Raw genomic sequence first — 23,606 nt, 5'->3', positions numbered from 1 at the left:
TTAAAATCCAGGAAATTATGAAGTTGAACTAACCTTATAAAAAAGACTCTCCTTTTTCTCATTTAAGATGACATTAGTCAACTTTTGCTGCTTGGCATTTCCTTATTGACTGTCACAATGACATTACCTGCTCATTAGAACTTTTACTGAGTATTTTTAGAGCATTCACATGAAGTACTTGGATATGAACACATCGGCACACCTTCAGGTTACTGTTTTTCATAAGTATGATAGAAACCATATAATTAGGCTACTTTTTACTACGGAATAAAATGTGTACCGACTAGGGATGGGAAGATTAATCGATATGTATCGATACGCGGTCATGCGCGTGCACGATGCGAGTGCATCGGTTGAGTAGCAGAGGATGAATGAAATTTTGGAAGCAAATCGAGATGCATCGGTTTTTGCGAGATGCATCGGTTTTTCCGAGATACAACTTATTTTTTTAATATAGAATGTATTTTTTATTTATTAACAAGTGTTGTCAACCTGTTTTTGGCGCATAATTTAATCGACCTACACAGTGGCGTAGCGCAAAATGCAGAGGCCCCCCTGCAGGGATCGCTAACGGGGCCCCCTGATGAAGGGAGGGGGGGATACGTCATACGTCAATTTGCATATCACTGGCGTCATCACGTTCTACCGTTTCTGTTTAACAGCCTATGGTTAATAAAGGGGTATTTATAATTGCACTACACTTTATTTAAGCATGTTTATTTAACTAAATTTATTGCTGTTTGAAACAATATGTCATTATAGATATGTAGTGAATGTGCAGTAATCTCTCATATGTAATAAACTCAGACAAGTTCAGAAACTGTCACTAATATCTGTGATTGTGAACAAGAAAAGAATAAACGGTCCAAATAAATTGTTAAAAAAAAGTAGAAGCAGATCGGTTTGACTGTACAAGGGAAATACCTTCACACTGCCTGTGCTAAATCATTTGTCGTCGGTACGCAGAGGGGTGATCTGCTCTCGGGCTGCAGGTGGGAGAGGCTGCTGTACGAGGACTGACTGGGCCGCCTGTCAGTGCTGTGAGGCGGGGGAGGGGCCGGCGGCATCACACGCAGCTCGTTGAGAAGAGTAGGGACGGTACATTATGGAAAAATGACAGTCTAAAAAAAATCTCCAATAACACACAAAAAAAGTCGCTAGATTTGTCGCTAAGGGGGTCTGAAAAGTCGCTAAATTTAGTGACAAAGTCGCTAAATTGGCAACATTGGCGGCAAGCAATCAGAATGAAGTAGTCCACCGCTTGAGAGGTGTTCAGAGAACACAGACGTGTGAACTTTGGTTCCGACCACAGTTGTTCCCAAGAGTTTGATTATTGCGTTCGCCGGTGGATTTTTAATTATTGAAAATCACGACGACGCGGGGCCCCCTAATCACGCGGGGCCCCCCGCGGTGCGTGCCCTGCGGGCCCGTCCGCTACGCCACTGGACCTACATAAAGTAAGCCTTAGCAACGGATTTGCGGATGTGTATCAGGTGTGCGGATGAAGCTAGTGGTGCGCCCTCAGAAAGCGCGAGAAGCAAAACAAACATTTTATTCCCCACTGAGTTTTAAATCTAAAGTATGGCAACATTATGGATTTAAGGATGGACGACTTGACAGGACAGATGCAATTTGCAAAATGTGCCGCGCATCTATAAAATATGCGGGCAGTACGAGTAATCTGAAATCTCACTTGAAGCGGCGCCACGGTGTTGTTGTGAAAGCATCTTCCAGTGTTCCTACATCCCCGGCTTTCGCACTGCTTGAACTGTAGCTACCAGCTCCAAAAGTGGTGAGAAAAGCATTGCAATTTTTTTTTTCCGTGTGCAAAAGTTTTGTGCGCTCTATGCCAATAACGGATGTTCATTCATCTGCAGGGCCGGAGCAAGCTTAACAGCTGCTCTAGGCAGAGGACGATCACGCCGCCCTCAACCCCAATGTGAAAACGAAAGGGACCGGTTATTAAAATAAAGTGATGTGTCGCGGACCTCTATTCTGCCGCCTTATGCGCGGATATAACTGAGGACGCGCGGGTGTCGCGGACCTCTATTCTGCCGCCCTATGCGCGGATATAACTGAGGACGCGCGGGTGTCGCGGGCCTCTATTCTGCCGCCCTATGCGCGGATATAACTGAGGACGCGCGGGTGTCGCGGACCTCTATTCTGCCACCCTATGCTTTTACATAATCTTATAAACTTGATTTAATTAGTTAGTGCTGAATTATCGCGTTGTATCGTGATATGGGTGTGAATCGTATCGTGTCGCATCGCAATATGTCATAAATGTATCGCTAATATATCGGATCGTATTCTTTGTATCGAGATGCGTATCGGATCGGCATTATAGCTTAGATGCCCAACCCTAGTACCGACAGCTGAACCTGGGGTTATTGTGCTCTACAAATGTATGAAAGATGAGGCTGTTTTAACGTGTGTATATATATATATATATATATATATATATATATATATATATATATATATATATATATATATATATATATATATATATATATATATGTGGCACAGTGGTTGTTCATCACATCACCAGACATTAACTATTTCAGATGTCAGTTTGGCCTGCGACATTGGAAGCACTATTCATAGACCTTTTGTTTGTTAACCCTGTACAGTACGACTCCATTTGTTTATATCAGCTAATTTAATGTCAATGTCAAATGTCTAAGTCAATGTAATAGTAACCTAATAATGTTTGCCTAATAATGCATTTAAATCTGAAGTCGTAATCATTTTATTGTGGTAATAAAAATGTATTAAATCAAATTCAGTTTTTTTAACATATAATTATAATATGGCTATTTCTTGTTGTTGATTTGACTGCATTAACTAATGATATTTATCATAAAATGGTACCTGCTGTATGATCTCTTTGCAATTGAATCCATTTAAATAATTTATATACTCATAACATGAGTATATAAACCCTTCAATTTTGTCCAGGCCAGTTTCAATAGTTTGTCTTTTTAATGTTTCTGAAGAACCACAAGGTGAACCACAATTCGAAATCAACATCTGGTTTCCATTAATGTGTTTTCAATCATTTTTGATTCAGTTTTCCTTTATTCAGTTTCAAGTTATTTCAGTTCAATTCATCTTTATTTCTATAGCGCTTTAACAATGTAGATTGTGTCAAAGCAGCTTAACATAGAAGTTCTAGTAAATTGAAACTCTTGTCAGTCCAGTTTTCAGTGTTAAAGTTCAGTTTAGTTCAGTTCAGTGTGGTTTAATTTTCACTGCTGAAAGTTCAAACACTAAAGAGCAAATCCATTGATGCGCAGCTCCACAAGTCCCAAACCGAGCAAGCCAGTAGCGACAGTGGCAAGAAGCAAAAACTTCACCAATTGACAAAAGTAAAGAAAAAAAAAAAACTTTGAGAAAGAGACCAGACTCAGTTGAGCATGACCATTTCTCCTCTTGATAAGCTTCTATTTCAGTGACCACTGTAGTTTGTTTTTCAAAGGAAGGGTACTAACAATATTGTCCACATCTATAGAAAAAAATCAATACACGTTTCACTTTACTACAGGTTTTTAGGGGTTATTATACCTCTTAAAGTAATCCTTTTTGCAGCTTAGGCCAATATCATGATAATATCATATATTTTTGTGGTAAAAGCTTCAGCAAATACTTGCAACAATACTGGATAATGGCAGAAACCTAATAATCACAAATGAAGTCGCAATGATGGCACACGATTAAAAAAAAAAATCATACATAACAAATGTCCCCCGAGTAAATTACACCTATGTACCCTTGTACTGTGCTCCAGAAGTGATTTTGATCGATTTGATTTGGATTTGAGGACCTCTACTGCTTTTTAACCTGCACTGCACCTGAATGCTTTCTGTCCAAATTCTGCTTCTTAAATACAACATTGATTGTCAGCTAATTTAGTTTTTAATTCCAAAAGAGCTCACACCTCTGCTGTAACAACACCAAATTGCTCATGATGTCTCATAAAACGCAATGCCGTTTCAGACCTTATAATAACACACAGTGCATGTTCACACCCACTTTTATACAGTAGATGTAGTTAGTCATTAACAAGGATAAGAGACGAGTCCTGACATGCTCAGTCGCAACTTTTGCTTTTTTTCAGCTTTTAGTGTTTATTTTACAGTACAACCCCCCGAAAGGTGCAGCGTCATTGTAGAAGGAACAATGAAATCTTTACATAAGGTGATGGTTTACTGTTATGGATTACATGCTTGTGTTTATATGTTTTGCTATGTTTCTCTTTTGCTGTCTTAGATTGATAACAAAGGAAACCACCTGCTGGTTAATGATGAATCCTCTATTAATGTTCCTGCTGTTGCTGCGGCTCACGTAATAAAACGCTACATTGCTCAAGCAGCAGATGAACTCTCTTTTGAGGTATTTAGTTTTTTATGTAAATTATAATTAGTATCATTGTGTTACATGTTGTGGTTGGTTTAGTTGATCGTTTTGTAGAAGAGTTTATTAGAATTATTAGTTAATGAAGTGTAATTTCTTGTCTTAAAAGGTTGGAGATATAGTGTCAGTGATTGATATGCCTCCTAAAGAAGACACCGGCTGGTGGAGGGGCAAACATGGTTTTCAAGTGGGTGTAGTACAGTACACCGCTTTATTTGATACTTTTTTGTCATTTTATTTAATTCTTTACTTTAGTTTTGTTAAACATACATACAATGCTCAGCATAAATGAGAACAATTCGTGAAAATGTTGATCCATTTCTAGGTGAATATAAGCAGGGACGCCACTAGGGGGAGAAGTTAGGACTATTCTATGACTACCCACACATTTAGGGGGTCCTCAGAGACGTAATCAAGGGCAGGCGACTCCAGTGCTGACTAAGCTGATGTGTATGCGTGAATATAATATTGTATAGCTTCCTTTTAAAAATATTCATTTACAAGATTGATTTGTCACGGGTGTACTCATATACAGTATATGCTGATCACTGTATATGGCATAATATTGTTTTTATTATTGAATACATTATATATGAATGTATGCTAATACCAGTAATATACATATAATATTACAAGTAACTCGAGTTTTTCTAAGTACTGAGTAAAGTAACAAATTACTTTTCAAAAATAAGCATTAATATTTGAGTAAATTTTTTTGAAAATGTAACACAAGTTACTTTTTTAGTTTAATTATTAGCTTGCAAAAAATAAATTGCTGAAATAACATGAAAGAAGTCACAATGTTTTGTCACAGTAGTCACATTATTCTGAACGCATCAATGAAAATGAAAAGGGGGACATTGATTTTACTTGTATAGTATATAGTACAAAAATAGCAAACACATTGCTTTAAACTTTCAATAATCTGTACAGTTGCAATCAGAATTAATAATTATATTTTCTTTTTTAAATATATCCCAAATGATGTTTAACAGAGCAAGGAAATTTTCACAGTATGTCTGATGATATTTTTTTTTTCCGGAGAAAGTCTTATTTGTTTTATTTCGGCTATATTAAAAGCAGTTTTAAATTTTATTCATATTTTTTTCAAAATTATTAGCCCCTTTAAGCTTTATATTTTTTCAATAGTCTACAGAACATTTTTATTTAACATCATTATAATAACTTGCCTAATTACCCTAATCTGCCTAGTTAACCTAATTAACTTAGTTAAGCCTTCAAATGTCACTTTAGGCTTTATAGAAGTGTCTTGAAAAATATCTAGTCAGTTATTATTTACTGTCATGATGGCAAAGGTAAAATAAATCAGCTATTAGAAATTAGTTATGAAAATTATTACGTTTAGAAATGTGCTGAAAAAATCTTCTTACCGTTAAACAGAAATTGGGGAAAAAAATAAACCATGGGGGCTAATAATTCAGGGGTTTTATAATTCTGATTGCAGCTGTATATATGGCATGAGGATTTCTGTGGTCAGGAAGTTACCCTTTTTAGGAAATTATCCTAAAGTTTATTTTCGATGTGCTTTTTAAAGGTCAAAGTCAGTGTAGATTAAATAGTGCGTTGTTAATTGCAGAGCTCCTCTATTAGAAAAAGAACAACAAAAAAAAAGTTCTGAAAGAGATCAAGCCTCAGCCAGGTAATAAAAAGTAACTCAAAAGTAACGTAACACTTTACTTAGCATAAAAAGTGACTGTAACACAACTAAGTACTTTTTGGGGCAATAAATCAATATTGTAATGATACATTCAAATGTAACTTTCCCCAACTATGATTAATACACATCTATTTATTTGTATTATATACATGTACATATATTGTATTATATTTCACTTTATTATATTTTATTGTGGATGGGGTTTCCATGATTTCAATATTCACTTTAGGTTTTATCTTTTTTAATTAATTTTTGTACCAATATTATATTATTAAATGTAATATAATTTACTGCGTGTATATTTTATTTTATTCGAAGTAATCAACTTTTATGGTCAACAACATATATTTGCATATGTGATTCCCCACTGTAATGAAATTACATGTTGTAAAATGTCATCGCTTTAGAATGAGTTTTACCATACGTTTGAGACTTGTTTTTGCAGCTTTTATGTCTCATCTGTGTCAAAGCATCGCCTCATTAAAGTGACTAAAGTGACTTACTTTACAGCAGATAAGGGAGGAATCTTAGTGGTGATAAAACATGTTGTAAAGTAATTGCTACTGATTCTCAGGGCTACAAATAATGAATTCGTATTGTGCAACAGCTAGATTGTACATTTTATATATACTGAGGGATTCGCAGACTTATTCACTGACGTACCTTTAAGAGATTTCAGACTGTTTAAAGAGAGCAATTATGATAATTGTGCCCTTGTTGAAATGAAGTGAGATAAGAAGCGTTTCAATAAATTTTGGGGTTCTCAGGTGTTTTATCTTTTCCTTCACAGGTGGGATTTTTTCCGTCTGAATGTGTGGAATTAATTAGTGAGAAAATCCCCTCCAACGTGACCAGCTCATTGGCCAAACCAGGTAGACACTTTTGCACAAATTATCAGTATCTTTAGGTTTTTATGGTTTAAAGGTCCTTAAATTTGAGATCCTAAAAAAAACCTGCAAATTAAAGTGTTTTACATCTTGCATTGAGATTTTGAAGTCTGTTATTGTAATTTTCTGCAGTGTCTAAGAAGCATGGCAAGCTGATCACTTTTCTGCGCACGTTCATGAAGTCCCGTCCCACCAAGCAGAAGCTAAAACAGAGAGGGATCCTGAAGGAAAGAGTTTTCGGCTGTGACCTTGGAGAACATTTGCTGAACTCAGGCCATGATGGTGAGGGGAATCTGAGGATGTTTAATGTGTCTAAATCTTTCATTGAAATAGTATAATTGTGTGTAATTTGTATTTGTGATGTGTGTTGCTCTTACAGTTCCTCAGGTCATCAGAAGCTGCACTGAGTTCATTGAGAGACATGGAGTTGTGGATGGGATTTACCGCTTGTCTGGAATCTCCTCTAACATTCAGAAACTGAGGTCTGGAATTTAAATAATAATAATAATAATAATAATAATTATTGTTATTATTATTAATGATAATAATAATAATAATAATAATAATAATAATAATAATAATAATAATAATAGATAATAACCACTTAATACATTTTACTTTATTATTAAATAAAGTATTTCACTGCATGATATTGGAAAATTGGACATTACAATATTGGACATTGCGATATTTTGTTTTGTTGCGATATATAAATATATATAAATATAAATATAAATATATGTATTATTGTGATATGAATATACATTCACTAAATGATTTAAATAGCTCTATTGGGAAAAATCAATCATTTTTTAAAGCTAAATTACCAACAATAAAAGTTAAATAAATGGTGCTTTATGGTTTTCTGTGGAGACTAACAGTATCCAATTGCAGAAATTCAAATGCAATTAAATGTAAAATAACATAGTCATCATTGTATAAATAATTATATTCAATAATGTAAAATAAAATGTACTAATATATTTATCTTTTAATCTATAATTAACAATCGAATCCTGCGATGTGTTTATTGAAGATACACACACATTGCAGTATGGATACTCAAGCAATGTATTGTTCAGCCCTAATTTGAAGTCTCTCAGGAGTGTATTATTCATGTATATTTATTATAGCATTTTTTATTTGTTTTGTTATTATTTGAATATTTTTTTAAATGTAATTTGTTCTTGTTATGGCAAAGCTGGATTTTCAGCATTAAACATTAGTACTAGAAATCATTTTATTATACTGATTTGAGGAAAAAAGATTTAATATTGAGTATTTTTTGTTATTATTATTGTTTTTAATTTTAATTTGTTTTTTGTTTTTATTTTAAAACTTTGACATATTTGTTGTTTTAAAATTATATTATTATTATTATTATTATTATTTATTTTAAATATGTCTACATGGTTTTTATTTATTGTTTTTTTTTAGTTGTGGTTATTTTAACGTTAAACAATATTAAAATGATCCATATTTGCTCTGTAACTACCTGAAAGATATATTTTCTAATTTTTAGATTATTTTATATAATATTTGTTTAATATAATTAAACAAATTAGTTCAGTTTCATGGTTTTAACTTTTTATAAACTCATTAAGGATTTAAAGGATTGTGAAAGTGAAATCTGTCCTAATCCTTAAAATCTTCAATTAAAAAATAAATAAATAAAATAATAGAATAAAACATTTAACTTAATAACTTGTGTAAATATTGGTGTCAATTTAACCTACAATACACGTTATATATTACATAAACAAAATAATACATAATTTAGATCATATATACTAGATAGTGTTGGGGAAAAAGTTATATATTACAATCTGTAAAAATTATATGTAGTAAAAAAATTACGTAACTCATTCTTTCATGCTACTTTACATAAAAAAAGTAACAAAGTAGTACATTTTGTTACTTTTTTTTAAGTGACTTTAAAAGTAACACTAGAGAAAATGCATTCCTCTCCTGTCTTTGCAGGCATGAGTTTGACTCGGAACATGTCCCAGATCTCACTAAAGACACTTACGTCCAGGACATCCATTCAGTGGGATCTCTGTGCAAACTTTACTTCCGGGAGCTTCCCAACCCTCTGCTGACCTACCAGCTTTATGAGAAATTTTCAGTAAGTTTCAACTTGCTGCAGCTCTGACGATGATGATTTAATGTATTTAGTAGCAAGAGCACAAAGCTGATGTTTTGCTCATTTCTCCAGGATGCTGTATCTGCAGCCACTGATGACGAGAGGCTGGTCAAAGTCCATGACGTGATTCAGCAGCTGCCGCCGCCTCACTACAGGTTAGATGAGAAAACAGCATCATCTGCTGGCCACTGAGATAACTACAGCTTCGTTTTTATCAGATGATTACTTCAGTCTTCACTGCTGAATTAATATTAGATCAATAAGAGATGCATTGTTTTGTTGTTGGTATTACTTTATGATAACTGCACACCTTGACTCATTTATTAAGCATTAGCAAACAGTTCATTTGTGTAGCATTAACTGCGCATTAATAGACATAAGGAACCAGTTTAAAAATATTGCTACTAATGCTATATTGTATATAAAAGTAAATATTTAATGTGATTAATAATTGTATTTTCATAATCTGTTAACAATTAACTTTTTACTCCTAAATTAAGTATTGCAATTATTACAAACGAGTTATTTAGGAGCAGTTGGTGGTAAAATGATTCAGAATGAGCAAGTAAATGAATTTAAAATTTTTAGAAATCAAATTTTTTTTCAGGCATATAATAATATTCACTCTGTGTATTAATAAATGCTTTAGCTCAAATCCCTGCAATTTTGTGAACTCATCTGAAGTGAGGACTATTTGTGCTTTCTAAATATCTTATACTTGACAGTTAAAGCTATGTTCTAAACAGAAAAAGGAAATGAACGACAGTGATTCAGAACACAAACTATTAATTTCAATATACAAAAAAAGTAACTGTACTAACTGTATCAAATAGAAAAATAATCATTTGCAATCTTATGTAAAAGTACAATTACTGTACACTTTAAAAAGAAGTGTCAAAATACACAATGGACTTTGACAAAACAATAAAAAAAATGAACAATATAATAAAGCATTCATTATTACATTATATTATTGCATTTATTATTACATGTAACAACAGATGTATCTTTGAAAAATAAGATGTATGCATGGTCATTTGAATAGTTTATTAATAATTAACACCAACTACTCTTAAATAACTGGTTTGTCAATATTTCAATGTTTCATTTAGTAAAGACAAATTTATTATTAATAAATTATGACGATACAATTATTAAGCACATTTTATATGTCCTTTTGTCAAAAATACAGCATTTGTAGGAGTATTTATAAACTGCTTACTAATGTCTATTAACGTAGAGTTCATGCTTACCAACTGATGAGTTAACTATTTGCTGACCCCTAGTGTGCAATTATTTTACTTAAAAAAATATTATTGTTCTAAAATCTTCTTTTAAGTGATAGTACCTTTAAATAATAAATTTGCTGTTAATTTACTCTCTTTCTTTCTTTTTTTTTCTTCTTCTTCTTCAGTAGAACATTAAAGACGATTTCTTAGCTTTTTAGATAAAATCCAAGTCAAAAATTCCCAGTACCTTGAGAATCACAAAAACATATACAGTAAAGGCAAATCAAGTTTAATACCCATCCTGGCTCCTGATGATACATTGATGTCATTTGAAGGAAAAAAAATCAGCCTGTGCAAGAAACTGAACATTATTTACAACATACTGTTATTACTTTTATTGCACAACCTCTAAAAATGCTCCTAAGTGCATTCATTGAAGTCTTGATGGCAAGCTTTCTGTCACCTAATGTCGAATATCATTATGTCATGTTTGCAGAAATGAGCTTGCACTGTTTATTTATAACTTTTAGTTTTTAATATTATATTGTAACATCCAGAATATGTACAAGTACCATTTTGGTAAACGATGCAACATGCACATCGTTCCTCTATGCTGTAATTGTAAACAAATAATGTCAGCTCACGTGTGCAACATGAGTCTTTCTTTTGTAAGCCTGTGAATTAAAGGTTATTATGATTATAACTGCATTTTATGAATCATCAAGGGCCATGTTTATATATATATATATATATATTAAATCCGAGATGCTCAAACTAGGGCTCGCAAGCCAATGTTTGCCAATTGCAACCTTTTATTTGGCCTGCCATAAGCGAAAATAATGGCAATTTTTCGAGATTTTTATTTTAAATCTAATGTAACCCTTTTGTTTGTTTTTTTGTTAAAGCTGACCGATCAATAAAAGTTATACAAATTAATCAGATTTTGTTTAAATGTGCATACTGTCACCCGACAAAGCAGAGACTTTAGTGAGCAAATCAAGTTAAAGCTTGACTAGTGTATTCAACATTAAACAGCATTGAATCCACTGTGTTATAAATGAGATTATGTTTTTATTCTAGTAAGTTATAATTTAAAAAGTTATACTGCATTAGTTAATAAGATTTAAAATAATGTTTTCTAGTAGTATTTATTTTGAAATATTATGAAATAAATTAGGAATTTACCCATGGAAACTTTAATGTAATATAGTTTGTTATATTAACCTTTGGCCCACGACTCTCATTGATGCTTTTTTTGGTCCTCCATACGAAAAGGTTTGGACACCCCTGTTTTAAATTAACTGTTATGCTCCTTTCCATATAAAATGTTTAATTTGTACTAAATAGTATGCACCCCAAACTTTGTGAAATGTATTTTGAGATCAAGATACTGTAAAAAACATATTTCAGAAAATCGGTTTAGGGTTCTTTTTTTCTTTTTTGTGAATTATACATTTATTGTTGTTTTATTTGTTTTCAGGACTCTCGAGTTTCTCATGAGACATTTATCTCGAATGGGAACGTACAGCAATGTGACCAATATGCACTGCAAAAACCTTGCCATTGTTTGGGCTCCAAATCTTCTCAGGTGACTCCGTCTGAAAAAAAATCTGAAAATTTATATATATATATATATATATATATATATATATATAAATATATATATAATATTTATTATGTATTCTATTTATTATTAATGTTAAAATATTGCATTTACCCTCAAACGTGGCAGGTCTAAACAGATCGAGTCAGCATGTTTCAGTGGTACCTCTGCTTTCATGGAAGTGCGGGTTCAGTCAGTGGTTGTGGAGTTCATCCTTAATCACGTCGATGTTCTGTTCAGTCCCAAACTCAGCACTCTGATCCGCCACAGCACAGGTGAGAAATGAGCCGCGGCTATTCTCCTCCTACCACAATTGATTTTTAGATGAAACTCCACTAATGAGGATCTTAAACGAGCTGATAACTCTAATCTAAATCCACAGGCCACACTACTTTAGCTCGACCTAAGTCTCTACTAGTGAGTTCTCCATCTACCAAACTGCTTTCTCTGGAAGAAGCCCAGGCTCGAACTCAAGCCCAGCTGAACTCTCCTGTGTCACCTGATAGCAAGTATATCGATGTGGGAGAAGGGCCTGCCGCCCTGCAGGGCAAGTTCCACACGGTCATAGACTTCCCATCTGAAAGGTATGTCCATTTGTATTGTGTTTTTTCATTATTTAGCAAGAATGCAGATTTGGCATAGTAACAAGTAATCATTGTTGGTTACTGCAGGAAGAAGGGCTCAACCAAAGGAAAGAAATCTCCTGTGGGAAACTGGCTTTCCTTCTTTAATATGGGAAAGTCGTCAGCTTCAGCCAAGCCCAAACTGCACCGTCATCCCAGCGAGCCCAATGACATGAAAACCACTCCTCTTCCAGGTGCAGCTTTCACTCTTCTGTTCAGTCTCAGCCTTTCTTTTCTTCCAAATCCCAGTGTGCTGCCTAACCTATAGGGCATTTTAGTCATCATTGTCATGCTACATTCTGTACTGGAAAATGCTGAGACAAGATGGTTAGTTAGTCAATTAAAATAAATGTTTCCTGTTATGTAATTTATTGTTGAGATAGAGAAGCAGAATTTAAGCAATATTAGTCACTTTTTCAGTGTCATGTGATCCTTCAGAGATCATTCTAGCATGTTTATTTGATATAATGTGAGAATAATTTATTAGGGATGTCTAGATTTGATCACATGATCAGAAATCAGGCCAAATCGTGCAGTTTCAGACTTAATTGAAAAAGGATGTTATATATATATATATATATATATATATATATATATATATATATATATATATATATATATATATATATATATATATATATATATTTTAACACATCTTTACTTATGTAAGTGCACACAGTTAGACCTCTTTCTAGACTTTACACAGACACAGCAATGCGTGCTGCATGACATCACTTTGTTGTAAAGATGCTATTGGTTAAATCTCTTTCTTCTATTCAGAATGTACATCAATGATCCAAAAGTTTTATTGACAGTCATATTCCGGTAAAGGGGTTATTGATGAATATCTGTAAGTCCTAACAAGACCATATATTAATCTGCTTATTAATTAGATATTAAGCAATTTATCAGTTGTCGTAATTAGCTCGTTGGATACAGGAGAAATAGTCTCCCACTGTGGCACTTTTATTTATTTTCTTTGTTTACGTGCCTGCCGGGTATTTTAACTTGATGTGGTTTTTGTATTTGAATATATTTGCAACTTATTATTCATCGCTTGATTGTTCAAGCTACCTCACAGAAGTACTTGTGGAAACTGTTTATTATTGTTATTATTATTTTTTTGAGTGGATTTTAAAAGAACTGTATGTAAAGTATATAGGTGCTGGTCATATAATTAGAATATTTTTCAATAAACTGGGCTCTCATAATATCTTAATAATTAATTAATCCAGGAATGTTCCATTGAGATACAGTATTACTTCTACCATGGAGTCCTGTTCAAGACAGGCAGCATACGACATAGTTACAAAAATAAAAATACATGTCACAATACATAGACACACACAAAAATAGTATAAACCATAATCAATTGTTAAAACATGTGCACTGTGTCTTTAAAATATTTTTAAATATAGCGATAGATGGAACGGATTAAATGAGTAGTATATGTAAAACTCATTTTATACATTTGGAGCACACTTGGAGAATGCATATCGACCTAACTCTGTGTGAAAAAAGGGCATCCTAAGTAAGAGCATATCTTATGATCTGGCATTGTAAGTATTTGAACAGTACTCCAACAAATTAGATATATATTGTGGTAATTTACCAACTAAAGCTTTTAAAATGAAATATAAATTATATTGATTTCCTCTTGACTGTAATAAGGTCCATTCTGTCCTTTTATATAAATTACAGTGATGTGTGCATGCACTTGAACCAGTGACTAGTTTAAAGGCACTATGTTGAACAATATCCATTGTTTTAAACATTCAGAGGTGTGTGCATATAAAGTATATCAAATTAAATCCAATACTGATAGAAATGTACTCTCAACTAAACTCAACTCAAACACTGCCACAGACTGTTCAACTCCATGCCATGCCGCATTGATGCAGTAATTCAGGCAAAAAGAGCTTTTCATGTTCATACTTTTCAGTTTGACAAGATTTCCAAAAATCCTTGATATTGGTCTGAAGTAATATTAAAATTTTCGGAGATACTGAATTTTGGGTTTTTATTAGTTGTCATCAAAATTATTTAAAACTCAAAGAAATCAACACTTGAAACATATCAGTCTGTGTTGAATGATTATTTTAAAGAAAAGTTTCTCCAAAAGTGAAAATGTACTCACTTTTTATTCTACTTATAATGGTTCTAAACCATATTAAGTTTGGTTCTTCCTTTGAAAACAAAAGAAGATATTTTAAAGAAAGATGAAAACCTGTAACCATTGAAATCAATAGTAGGAAAAACAAATACCATGGACGTCAATGGTTACAGGTTTCCTCAGCAGAAAAAAAAGGTTGTTGAACTCTGAACTCATTTTGACAGGTGGAAGAGGAGACACTGGGACTCTACGTTCTGCTAAAAGTGAAGAATCTCTGTCCTCTTCACATAACTTTGAGGGTAAATATCATATTTCATTTATTTTTTTCATTGCCACGCTTAAAAGCACTGCAATATTTTATACCACTTGCAAATCGTCTCTACAGTAATCGCTAACTTATAACTATGCCCAAACAGAGTCTGCGAACATTTTCACTATTTCTGCTGAGAATTTTGTAAAAAAATCTGCTGATTTATGCGGAATGATTTTGGGAGTATCATAACTAAAAACTTATTACATGAAATAAAAAATAACATCTTTTTAACTTAATCCAATTAGATTTACTTATTTGGTAAACAAAGCAAGTCTCTCTATACTAAAACAAGTTATTTACTAAAAGACTAAAAATATTACTTTACAAATAAATCGTGGGATCATTTTAATATTAGTCAATAATGTTACTGATAATAATAATAATTAATTTTAAAACTAAATAAATTAAAATTTATAAACATTTACACAAGTAAATAGACTCAATGATGGGCTAAACATCTGATTTCTGCGCGCACAGATTCCATGTGGGCCTACACATAACTCCTAAATTTGGACTCAGAGATACAGTTTCACATCTAACTCTGATTTAATGCATGTTTTCTGACATGTGGTGAGGTTTATTAGAGAGGACACCTTTACTACAGTACAAAAGTTATTTACAGTGACTTGTCAGCTAGTCTAGATTCTAGCTAGCTAGTTTTTCCTGTATATTCATTCATTGGCTGATCTCTGTTTTTCTTTCTCAGGTGGATCAAATATTTACCGTCCACGTCGGCCGCTTTCCACCAGTGATGCTTTATCACTCTCCTTCAATGAGGAGCTTCTAGACAGCAGACTGACTGGAGACTCTCGGTCCAGTCTCAAAGACCATAGGAAAGACACTTCTTCTTCTTCTTGTGTGCCAGCTCTTATATCTCCACCCCATCCTTCAGCAGACGCTGAGTTTATAGGTATATCCTCCTTAGACATAGACCCATTGGCATTTCAGTCAGCACGGTTGGTTGAGCAGGAAAATAAGAAAAAAGGCAGTCGCAAGAAGGCAGGAGGCAAAAACCATGAGTTAGAGCCTTCCAACAAAGTCACAAGTCCTTCACAACCTCCTGATCTCATTCCACTGCGTGCAGAAGATTCAAAACACAGACCCTCTGAACTGCCACTCTCCTCAACTAATCTAGATGTAGGCTTCTCTAAGACCGGCCAAATGGGCACCTCAAGGAGTTCAGTACCAAAAAGCAGTACTGTGTCCTGTCCTTCTGACATTGTGTCCCTCATGAAAAAGCCCAGCGTGTCTATGAAAGCTGGAGAAGGCCATCAGCGATCTGCGAGCTTCTGCAAAACTGAAAGTAAATCTGCAGATGTAAAGCAGCACAGAAGAGCAGACTCAGGTCAGCAACCTTGCACAACCTTTCATTTATCTAAATAATCGAATGATACAGATATTTATATAAAGGAACCTATGCTCAGCTACTAGTGTCATGCATATAAATTTCTCAACATAACACTTACACTAATTATTTTGTTTACTTTCTTCAAAACTTAACTGAATGTGCTAAGCAGATAACTGCAAAAGAAAATCAGACAATTATTAGTTATATACCTTTTTATAGTTCTGAAGTTGTACTTTGTTTAATTGGATTCACAAAGTAAAATTAAATTAAAAACAGCGCTGTCAAGAAATGTTCAACAAAGTTAGTGAGGCTAACTTTTAACCCGAAGGAATAAAATAATAGAGATATGCTATATTCACACTTTATTTTAATGTACAATTCACACTATTAAAAAAACAGTAACTAAGACCCTAACTAAGCTCATTAACACCCATTTCCACTGAGTGGTATGGTATTGTTTGGTACATTTTTATGGCCATTTTCACTGTCAAAAGGTACAAAAAAGTGAATTGTACCACACCAATTTTTATGTATCCTTTCGAAAAGGTACCTAGCACAAAAAAAGGGTACCAAACAGAGGAACAAGACGCACAACTGAATATTATTGGTTTACATTATTGATATACTTCTCTAGATCATGCAAAAGCCAGGAGAATAAAAACAAATGATGCTTCTATTTTTAAATGCACAGCCAAGACAATACACAGTAATAATATATTTATATAATAACGAGCCATGGTCGACCCGAGCTTAAACAAACTTTGTTGTTGTCTTGATGAACAGCCTCAAAGCCAAGAAGAAGAGCAGAATCTACTCTGCGTCCTGTTGTTTATGAGGCTTTCTTATGTGCGCTCACCGCACGTCTATATTTGAAAAAGCAAACCTTTTGAGCTCATGATAATAACAAAGGAGAAGCTAAAAAAAAAAAAAAAAAAAAAAAAGAGCAATTGATTTTTTCAGCTACCTAAAACATGAACAAACTTCCATGTTTAACTATTAGCATCACCTTATGGACTAATATTAACTTATATTGAAATGATGGAATTACTTTCTAAAAGAGGTTACATGTGCTGGTGAAGATTAAAGATACAGATGAGAGGTTTGCACCGACTCTAGGTGCAATGTAGGTGCAGGTGTATGTTGCATGTTGTTTTTGAACCCAAATAAGTAAATGTATGCTGTGTGTAGTTTTTCTGTAATTGGTAACATATCAGAGACTGAAAGGGTCTGTATGTGTTCATACATGTTGCATTTATTTATTTTTTTTTTTATATATAAATAGTTTACACAAGTATTTATGTGCATAAAGCATCTGTTTTGTGAGACATGCTTCTCATATGATATGTGAATGACCATTGGTACCCTTTTGGCAGTAGAAATGCAAGCTTGATAAAGGTGACCCTTATAGACCCGTACCGTACTATACTATACCTCTCAGTAGAAACAGGCCATTAAACTACTAATTAGCTGCTTCTATATCCAAGTTCTGAAAGCTATAATTTATGCTCACTCTTTTAAAAAGTCTCTATTTTAAAAACTATGTTGGTTTGTCTTTCTCTGTCTAGGTGCAGTGACATTTGAATGCACGCCTGGTTTGGTGAGGTCTGTATCTCTCATAACTCCCCAGCCTGCAGTAAAAAGTGCTGCCCGTATGTTAGCTCTAGCGCTAGCCGAATCCGCCCAGCAGGCAACTCGACTCAGCAAACGTGGGAGCTCTGAACCTCCCACACCTATTTCTCCAATTCATCATAAAAACCCACTCTTCACACTCCAATTTCCTCCTCCCGTACAAACGTCTTCTGATAGAGAGGAGCGGTATGCGTCTAACAGGGCTTTCCCGGATCCATCAAGCACTATGTCTACTGAGAGTCACACTGATGCCGGCAGCCTACGCAGCACCTGCGCCTGTCATGGCAGTGAGAGCGGACTCAGCTTCTCTGATGGTTGTGATGCACCAGCTGGTGGCCAGTGCACCCATGTGCCCTCTCAGGGTTTCTCTCCTCGCACAGATCCAGAGATTCAGCTGGTTCAAGAAACCCAAACAACTCTGAGAGATAATATCCGTCATGTTGGAGTTGGTACAGATGGAGGTGGATCAAGCCTTGATGCTGAGATGGAGGTACGTGGAAGTTTACAGACGACACTCTCTGAAAGATACTCTTCCTTGGATAGTCCTTCAGCCATTGATGCACTCCACAACAAGCAGGCTGCTAATGCTGCTAACTTCCGAGCCATATTGGCGGAAACAGCCATGCCTGCTTCAGTACAAGAAGTTCTTCCACAAGCATCAAGTACTCCACCGAGTGTGTTGTATCAGTACAAACCCAGAGAGCAAAGGTCTGCTTACTCCCAACACTCCCAACAATGGTCAAGTTCGGATGGGCAAAGCACATCTTATTATCAGGTTGACGATGGGCGTCCACATCCTAGAGTTCTCTCAAGAAGCTACTGCAATACCCTTGCTCCACGATCCCTACATCAGTCTATTAAGTATAAAGGTCAACGGGAAGACTACTCCTCAGTTGGTGTCTATAGACATGGAGGACCAAGGTATCCACCGTTGGATGGAGCCTCCGTCTACCCAACTATCCGCAGGGTGCGCTCTATGCACACTCCACCTGAGGACAAATTTTTCTTCCTTCAACGGCAAGGAAGCCAAAGCAAACCTTACCAAAATCCACCACCATCAGACATCCAGCATGTGCGGCCTTACTTTGAAGATGGGAAAGTTCGGTATAGGTACAGCCCCTATTCAGAGGCTCGCTACAATCAATACCGAGAGAACAGTGGGTACACTCTGTCTTACACACTCAACAAACTGCCTTCTCGCTCATCAAAGGTGATGGCCACTTCCGAAAACTACCACAAGCCTCTACGCAACCTCCCTTTGAACAATGAGTCTGACTTCATGACCAGAGATGCTGGTTTTCTGCCAAGAAAGAAGAACCCTTCTTTCTATGAGGCTTTTAATTCTGGTTTATCTGATCGACATTTCAGTCAGTCCATTAGGCAGGAAAATGCAGCCAAGGAAAGGCCGTTGGGTCCGGTTGTGGCCCAGCCCCATCTTGTAAGATGCGATCGTCAATGCCAAGAAACAATGCACACCAGGAGCAGGTCAAACTCTGGGAAGGAGATGCTGATTTCAACTGAAGGGGCTGATGGGAAATACAGGGTCACGATGGTATCCCATTACTCCCCAGAGCACCCACTTTCTGAGCCTGATATGCCTGTGCCCTCAAAGTCAGACAGGCATGACAGCGGGCAGGGAGCCAAATCGGCTCTTATAATGAAGCAGAGTCGGTCCATGCACAACTATCCTCAACACAGGCTTGAGTCCACAGCACTGCCACACAATCTGACCCTGCATAAGGAATACAGCTGCCCTGACTTCAAACACACCGGGTCCAGCGATAGCTTCGGTGTCACACACCGCAACCAGGACAGGCTTATATATAAGACTCTCAGCAATCCTAAAGAGGACTACCAGTACATTCAGGCAATGAGCAGAGAACCGCAGAGGTCTAAGAGATCGCAGAGTGTAAAAAATCGCAATCCACCTGGTCAAGCCAAAATGACTCTGGAGCGGGATCACAGACTGCCTTTCTCCTCCCATAGCAGGACAAGAACTCGTAGTATGTATGTGCCATCTCGCTCAGACTATTCTGAAAGCTATGTTTCAGCACATCCGAAAGTTCCTAAGAGTAGCCGAGCAAGTTCTGGTGTTTTCCCAAACTACGGCTGCATGCCGCTTTATAGTAACAGACTGTATTCCACAGCTGTGGGCCACGCAGGATTTCACCAGACAGAGCTCAGGCCTGAGATGCAAATTTATGCTGATTAAGAGATTTCTATATTTAAAAATAAATAAATAAATAAATAAATACCAAAATAAATCAATAAATAAGAAATATATGACCTCTGCAGGGCAGTGGTTTTCTATTGTTAATCCGATAAAAAAATAATATTTAAAAGATTTAAAATGTTTTAATTGTTCACTAAATGGTGTCTTTCACTGCATACATACAGTTTCAAATGACTTAAGCTAACACTGCGTATTTAGGATATCACTTAAATTATGGTAATGGGTTACCGTGGCTTTATTGCTACTTTGATTTATTAAAGTGTGTTGTGTAAAATTTGTCATTTTGTTACTGTAATAGAGGTCACAGGTTTCAAAGTGAATACAAATATGATCTTTAATAAAAGAGAAAATGGTTTATACAGTAGGAGCCACTGCCTTGTGTTTCTGGGTGAGTGTAGTTTTTTTATGTATGGCCATGACTGTGGAATAAAACAGTTATATATGTCAAAGACATCAGCATATACTCTATGGTCTGACTTAAACTATGAAAGGTCATAGTCTCAGCCACTTCCCCCAGACATTATCCCCTATGCATTTTATAATCATGCACTTTATAGTTGGTCTGTGTTTTATGTAACAACAGGCACTTTAGACATGACCACATTTTTTTTATTTCTTTGTGTTCGATTTAAAGATGTGGGGGAGCACTCATCTAAACCGTTAGTTCAATTAAGTGGTAATCATTACATGATTACATAAGGAATAAAGTGTTCATCAAAATGTACTGTTCTCTTTTTTCAGTTGATTTATAAGACAATTGTTATGTGTTCACGTTGCTTTACTCCTATTAAAGTTAGTTTGTTCAAAATCATGACATGTAATCTCGTACTTCTAATCATTGATCAGCCTGTCATGTTTTGTTTCTTGTGATAAAAGCCTTGCAAACAATTGTTGAATTATTACATTTTTTTAAAATGTACAAAGACTACAAGCTGTTGCACGTTTCATTGGGCTGCCTTGTTGTTATCCCAAACACCAGCTCCCTAAAGCATTTTAACAGTTGAAGTCAGTAAGCTATATTACTAACATATAGTCCTGTTATTGTTCCGTTTTAATGAATTTTTCAATACTCATTAATATTAATGACACCGGTTATTAAATTTTATAGTCCCTGCAGGTGTTGAGCAGTGAACAGCAGAGGGCACTGTAGTACTGGAGGACATGATGGTGCTTCCTCATTGAAGTTTCCTCCATATGCGCTAACACGAGGGCACATCAAAGCTTCTGAGGCAGTAGGTTTCTGATGCAATACAATTATTATTTCTGCAAGACGACGTTTATTGTATATTATACCCGGCATTTTGGTTTTAAGGTTTTGAACTGTCAGGTTGTTGGCATGAATGAAGCTAAGGTGGTGACATGGGGGACAACGATGCGTAGCGGATGCTATATTAGATACTAATTGTTTTCACTTTGTGCGTCAGTCACAGTGAATTCAATTTGCACAGGAACTTGGTTGTCTAGCCGTTCGCATTTATTCCATATTCTGCTTCCACAAACAGCTGCTATTTCATAAAGAAAGTGTTAATTTCAACACTAAAAACTGTTGATTTTCAAATATCACTAAAAACAATGGTCTGCAGAGGAGTAAAATATTAAATCCTGAAAGAAGGCTTTTGTATGAGGAGCACGAGATCCGATCTTTACATTCAACGTACACTTCCATCCAGCAAGCAGCTAGCAATTTTTGATGCTTCTGAAGGCTGAAGCCAAATAATTTATAGGAGTTTGGAACTGAAGAAAGGAGATTGCCAGCAGTATGGTGTGGAACACGTAATGGACCATGTTGTGTTACGCTGAAGTTGGCTGAGTGGAATTGTATTATATTTCAGGTATGTTTTCATTCTGGCTGGAGTTTGGAACTCTGGAGCATTTCACTAGGCTATAGAATAAAGGTAATGTTGTAAATAATGTTTTCTGTTTCTTGCAGAGAACTGTGATTCATAAGACCTCAGTTTATTGTCAGAAGCCATTTGTATTAAAGGCATAGTTTACCCAGAAATGAAAAGTTACTGTTTACTCACAATCACGTGCTTTTAAATCGTTATGAACACAAAATAAGTCATATTCAAAATTGTTACAAACCTGTAACAATTGACTATCATACTAGGAAATATAAATATTGAAAATTTTAAAAATATCTTATTTTGAGTTGACACGAAAGTAAGAAACTCTAAACAAAGACTATAAGTGAATAACCGGTTTGAAAACATTCAGGATGCATGTGCATCGAGGTTGCAGAAAAAAAACAGGAGCACTAGCATTTACAGCGAGGAATGGCATCCGATGCAGTACATAGTTTGTTGTTGTATTAGAGATAACTTATATTAATTTACATAATGCTTTCATTGTATTATAACAGTTTGTCACCCAGTGATAAGCACAGTTATTCGGCAAAATTAACATTAAAAGGAGAGGCGTTCGCCTGACGAGTCTATTTGTGATACCACCCTTCCAATGGAAATGGTTGAGACAAAATGGCCAAGCATCCAGCCCGAAATATACAACTATCTCGTTGAAGTGATTTTACAAGAGAAGTTAAAGGCCTACATGTCTTTGGATGCCTATACAATTTTGTTCTGTGTGGTCATATGCAAGAAATAATGTTCCATGATTACCAGATTCAAAACTATGTAGTGCCAAAAACTGAGGTTCTGCCTAGCCGAAAAGAAGACGGAACTGTACAAGGCCTGGGTATTCATTAACAAGCAATACAACTGCATTCTGACAGCGAACTGCACCCGTATGACAGGGTATGTGAACTTACATTTTTTACACTTCATTCTAAGCATATATAATACATCTTATTTAACTGTTTTTGCTGAAATCATTGCTGCAATCAATAACGAGTAATGTGTATGATTCAGCATAGCGTGAACTGCAGAGTTGAGCATTTTTAATTAGGTCCTCACTCCATTTAGCTCTTCTGATGGCTGTAAGCCAAAGACATCTGCGGTTGACATTAAAAGCAGTGTGGTGTACAGTAAAATGTAAGTTTTCTCTTTTTGGACTTTCGATTTTGGCATCCTACCGGTCAACACAACATGTTTGCTATTGCAACCTGTTTTTTTTTTTTTTCATCCGGTTTGCGCGGTTGAACTTGTGTGACGTCATGTGTGACATAGGTTGGTAATTCTTCTATAGAACACACAAGGCAAGTTACATATAGTTTTGAATAGGGAAAAGTGTAATGTCAATATTGTGAATGAAGCCCCACCTACTAGTACAGGAGCCAATCATCAATCACTATAGACTGACGTTTCTCCGAGGGGAAAGCTCAACAAACACACAGGAATACTTGCTTCACAGACAGAAAATATATCCAAATAAATCTTGACATCTGTACTTTTAAATGCACCAAGTGCACGAATACAAAGTGTTTTGGTTTTGT

General features: G+C 35.2%; 1 protein-coding gene across 2 annotated transcripts in view; it reads left to right on the top strand.

The window, feature by feature from the left end:
* arhgap32a (Rho GTPase activating protein 32a) overlaps positions 1-20,246 on the top strand; it is a 90,674-nt gene extending 70,428 nt beyond the window's left edge. For both annotated transcript variants that reach the window (XM_685829.11, XM_073923590.1), the window contains 14 exons: positions 4,273-4,395; positions 4,526-4,603; positions 6,885-6,966; positions 7,114-7,263; positions 7,361-7,463; positions 8,962-9,106; positions 9,197-9,279; positions 11,834-11,941; positions 12,086-12,231; positions 12,339-12,540; positions 12,628-12,773; positions 14,917-14,991; positions 15,712-16,350; positions 17,919-20,246. In XM_685829.11, coding sequence (XP_690921.4) covers positions 4,273-4,395; positions 4,526-4,603; positions 6,885-6,966; positions 7,114-7,263; positions 7,361-7,463; positions 8,962-9,106; positions 9,197-9,279; positions 11,834-11,941; positions 12,086-12,231; positions 12,339-12,540; positions 12,628-12,773; positions 14,917-14,991; positions 15,712-16,350; positions 17,919-20,194 — 4,356 coding nt within the window. In that variant the 3' untranslated portion in view covers positions 20,195-20,246. The remainder of the gene's footprint in view (positions 1-4,272; positions 4,396-4,525; positions 4,604-6,884; positions 6,967-7,113; positions 7,264-7,360; positions 7,464-8,961; positions 9,107-9,196; positions 9,280-11,833; positions 11,942-12,085; positions 12,232-12,338; positions 12,541-12,627; positions 12,774-14,916; positions 14,992-15,711; positions 16,351-17,918) is intronic.
* Positions 20,247-23,606: the final 3,360 nt, after the last annotated feature.

Source organism: Danio rerio, chromosome 15 (assembly GCF_049306965.1).
Source record: "Danio rerio strain Tuebingen ecotype United States chromosome 15, GRCz12tu, whole genome shotgun sequence".
Classification (NCBI taxonomy): domain Eukaryota; kingdom Metazoa; phylum Chordata; class Actinopteri; order Cypriniformes; family Danionidae; genus Danio; species Danio rerio.
This window is presented reverse-complemented; position numbering and strand designations above follow the sequence as displayed.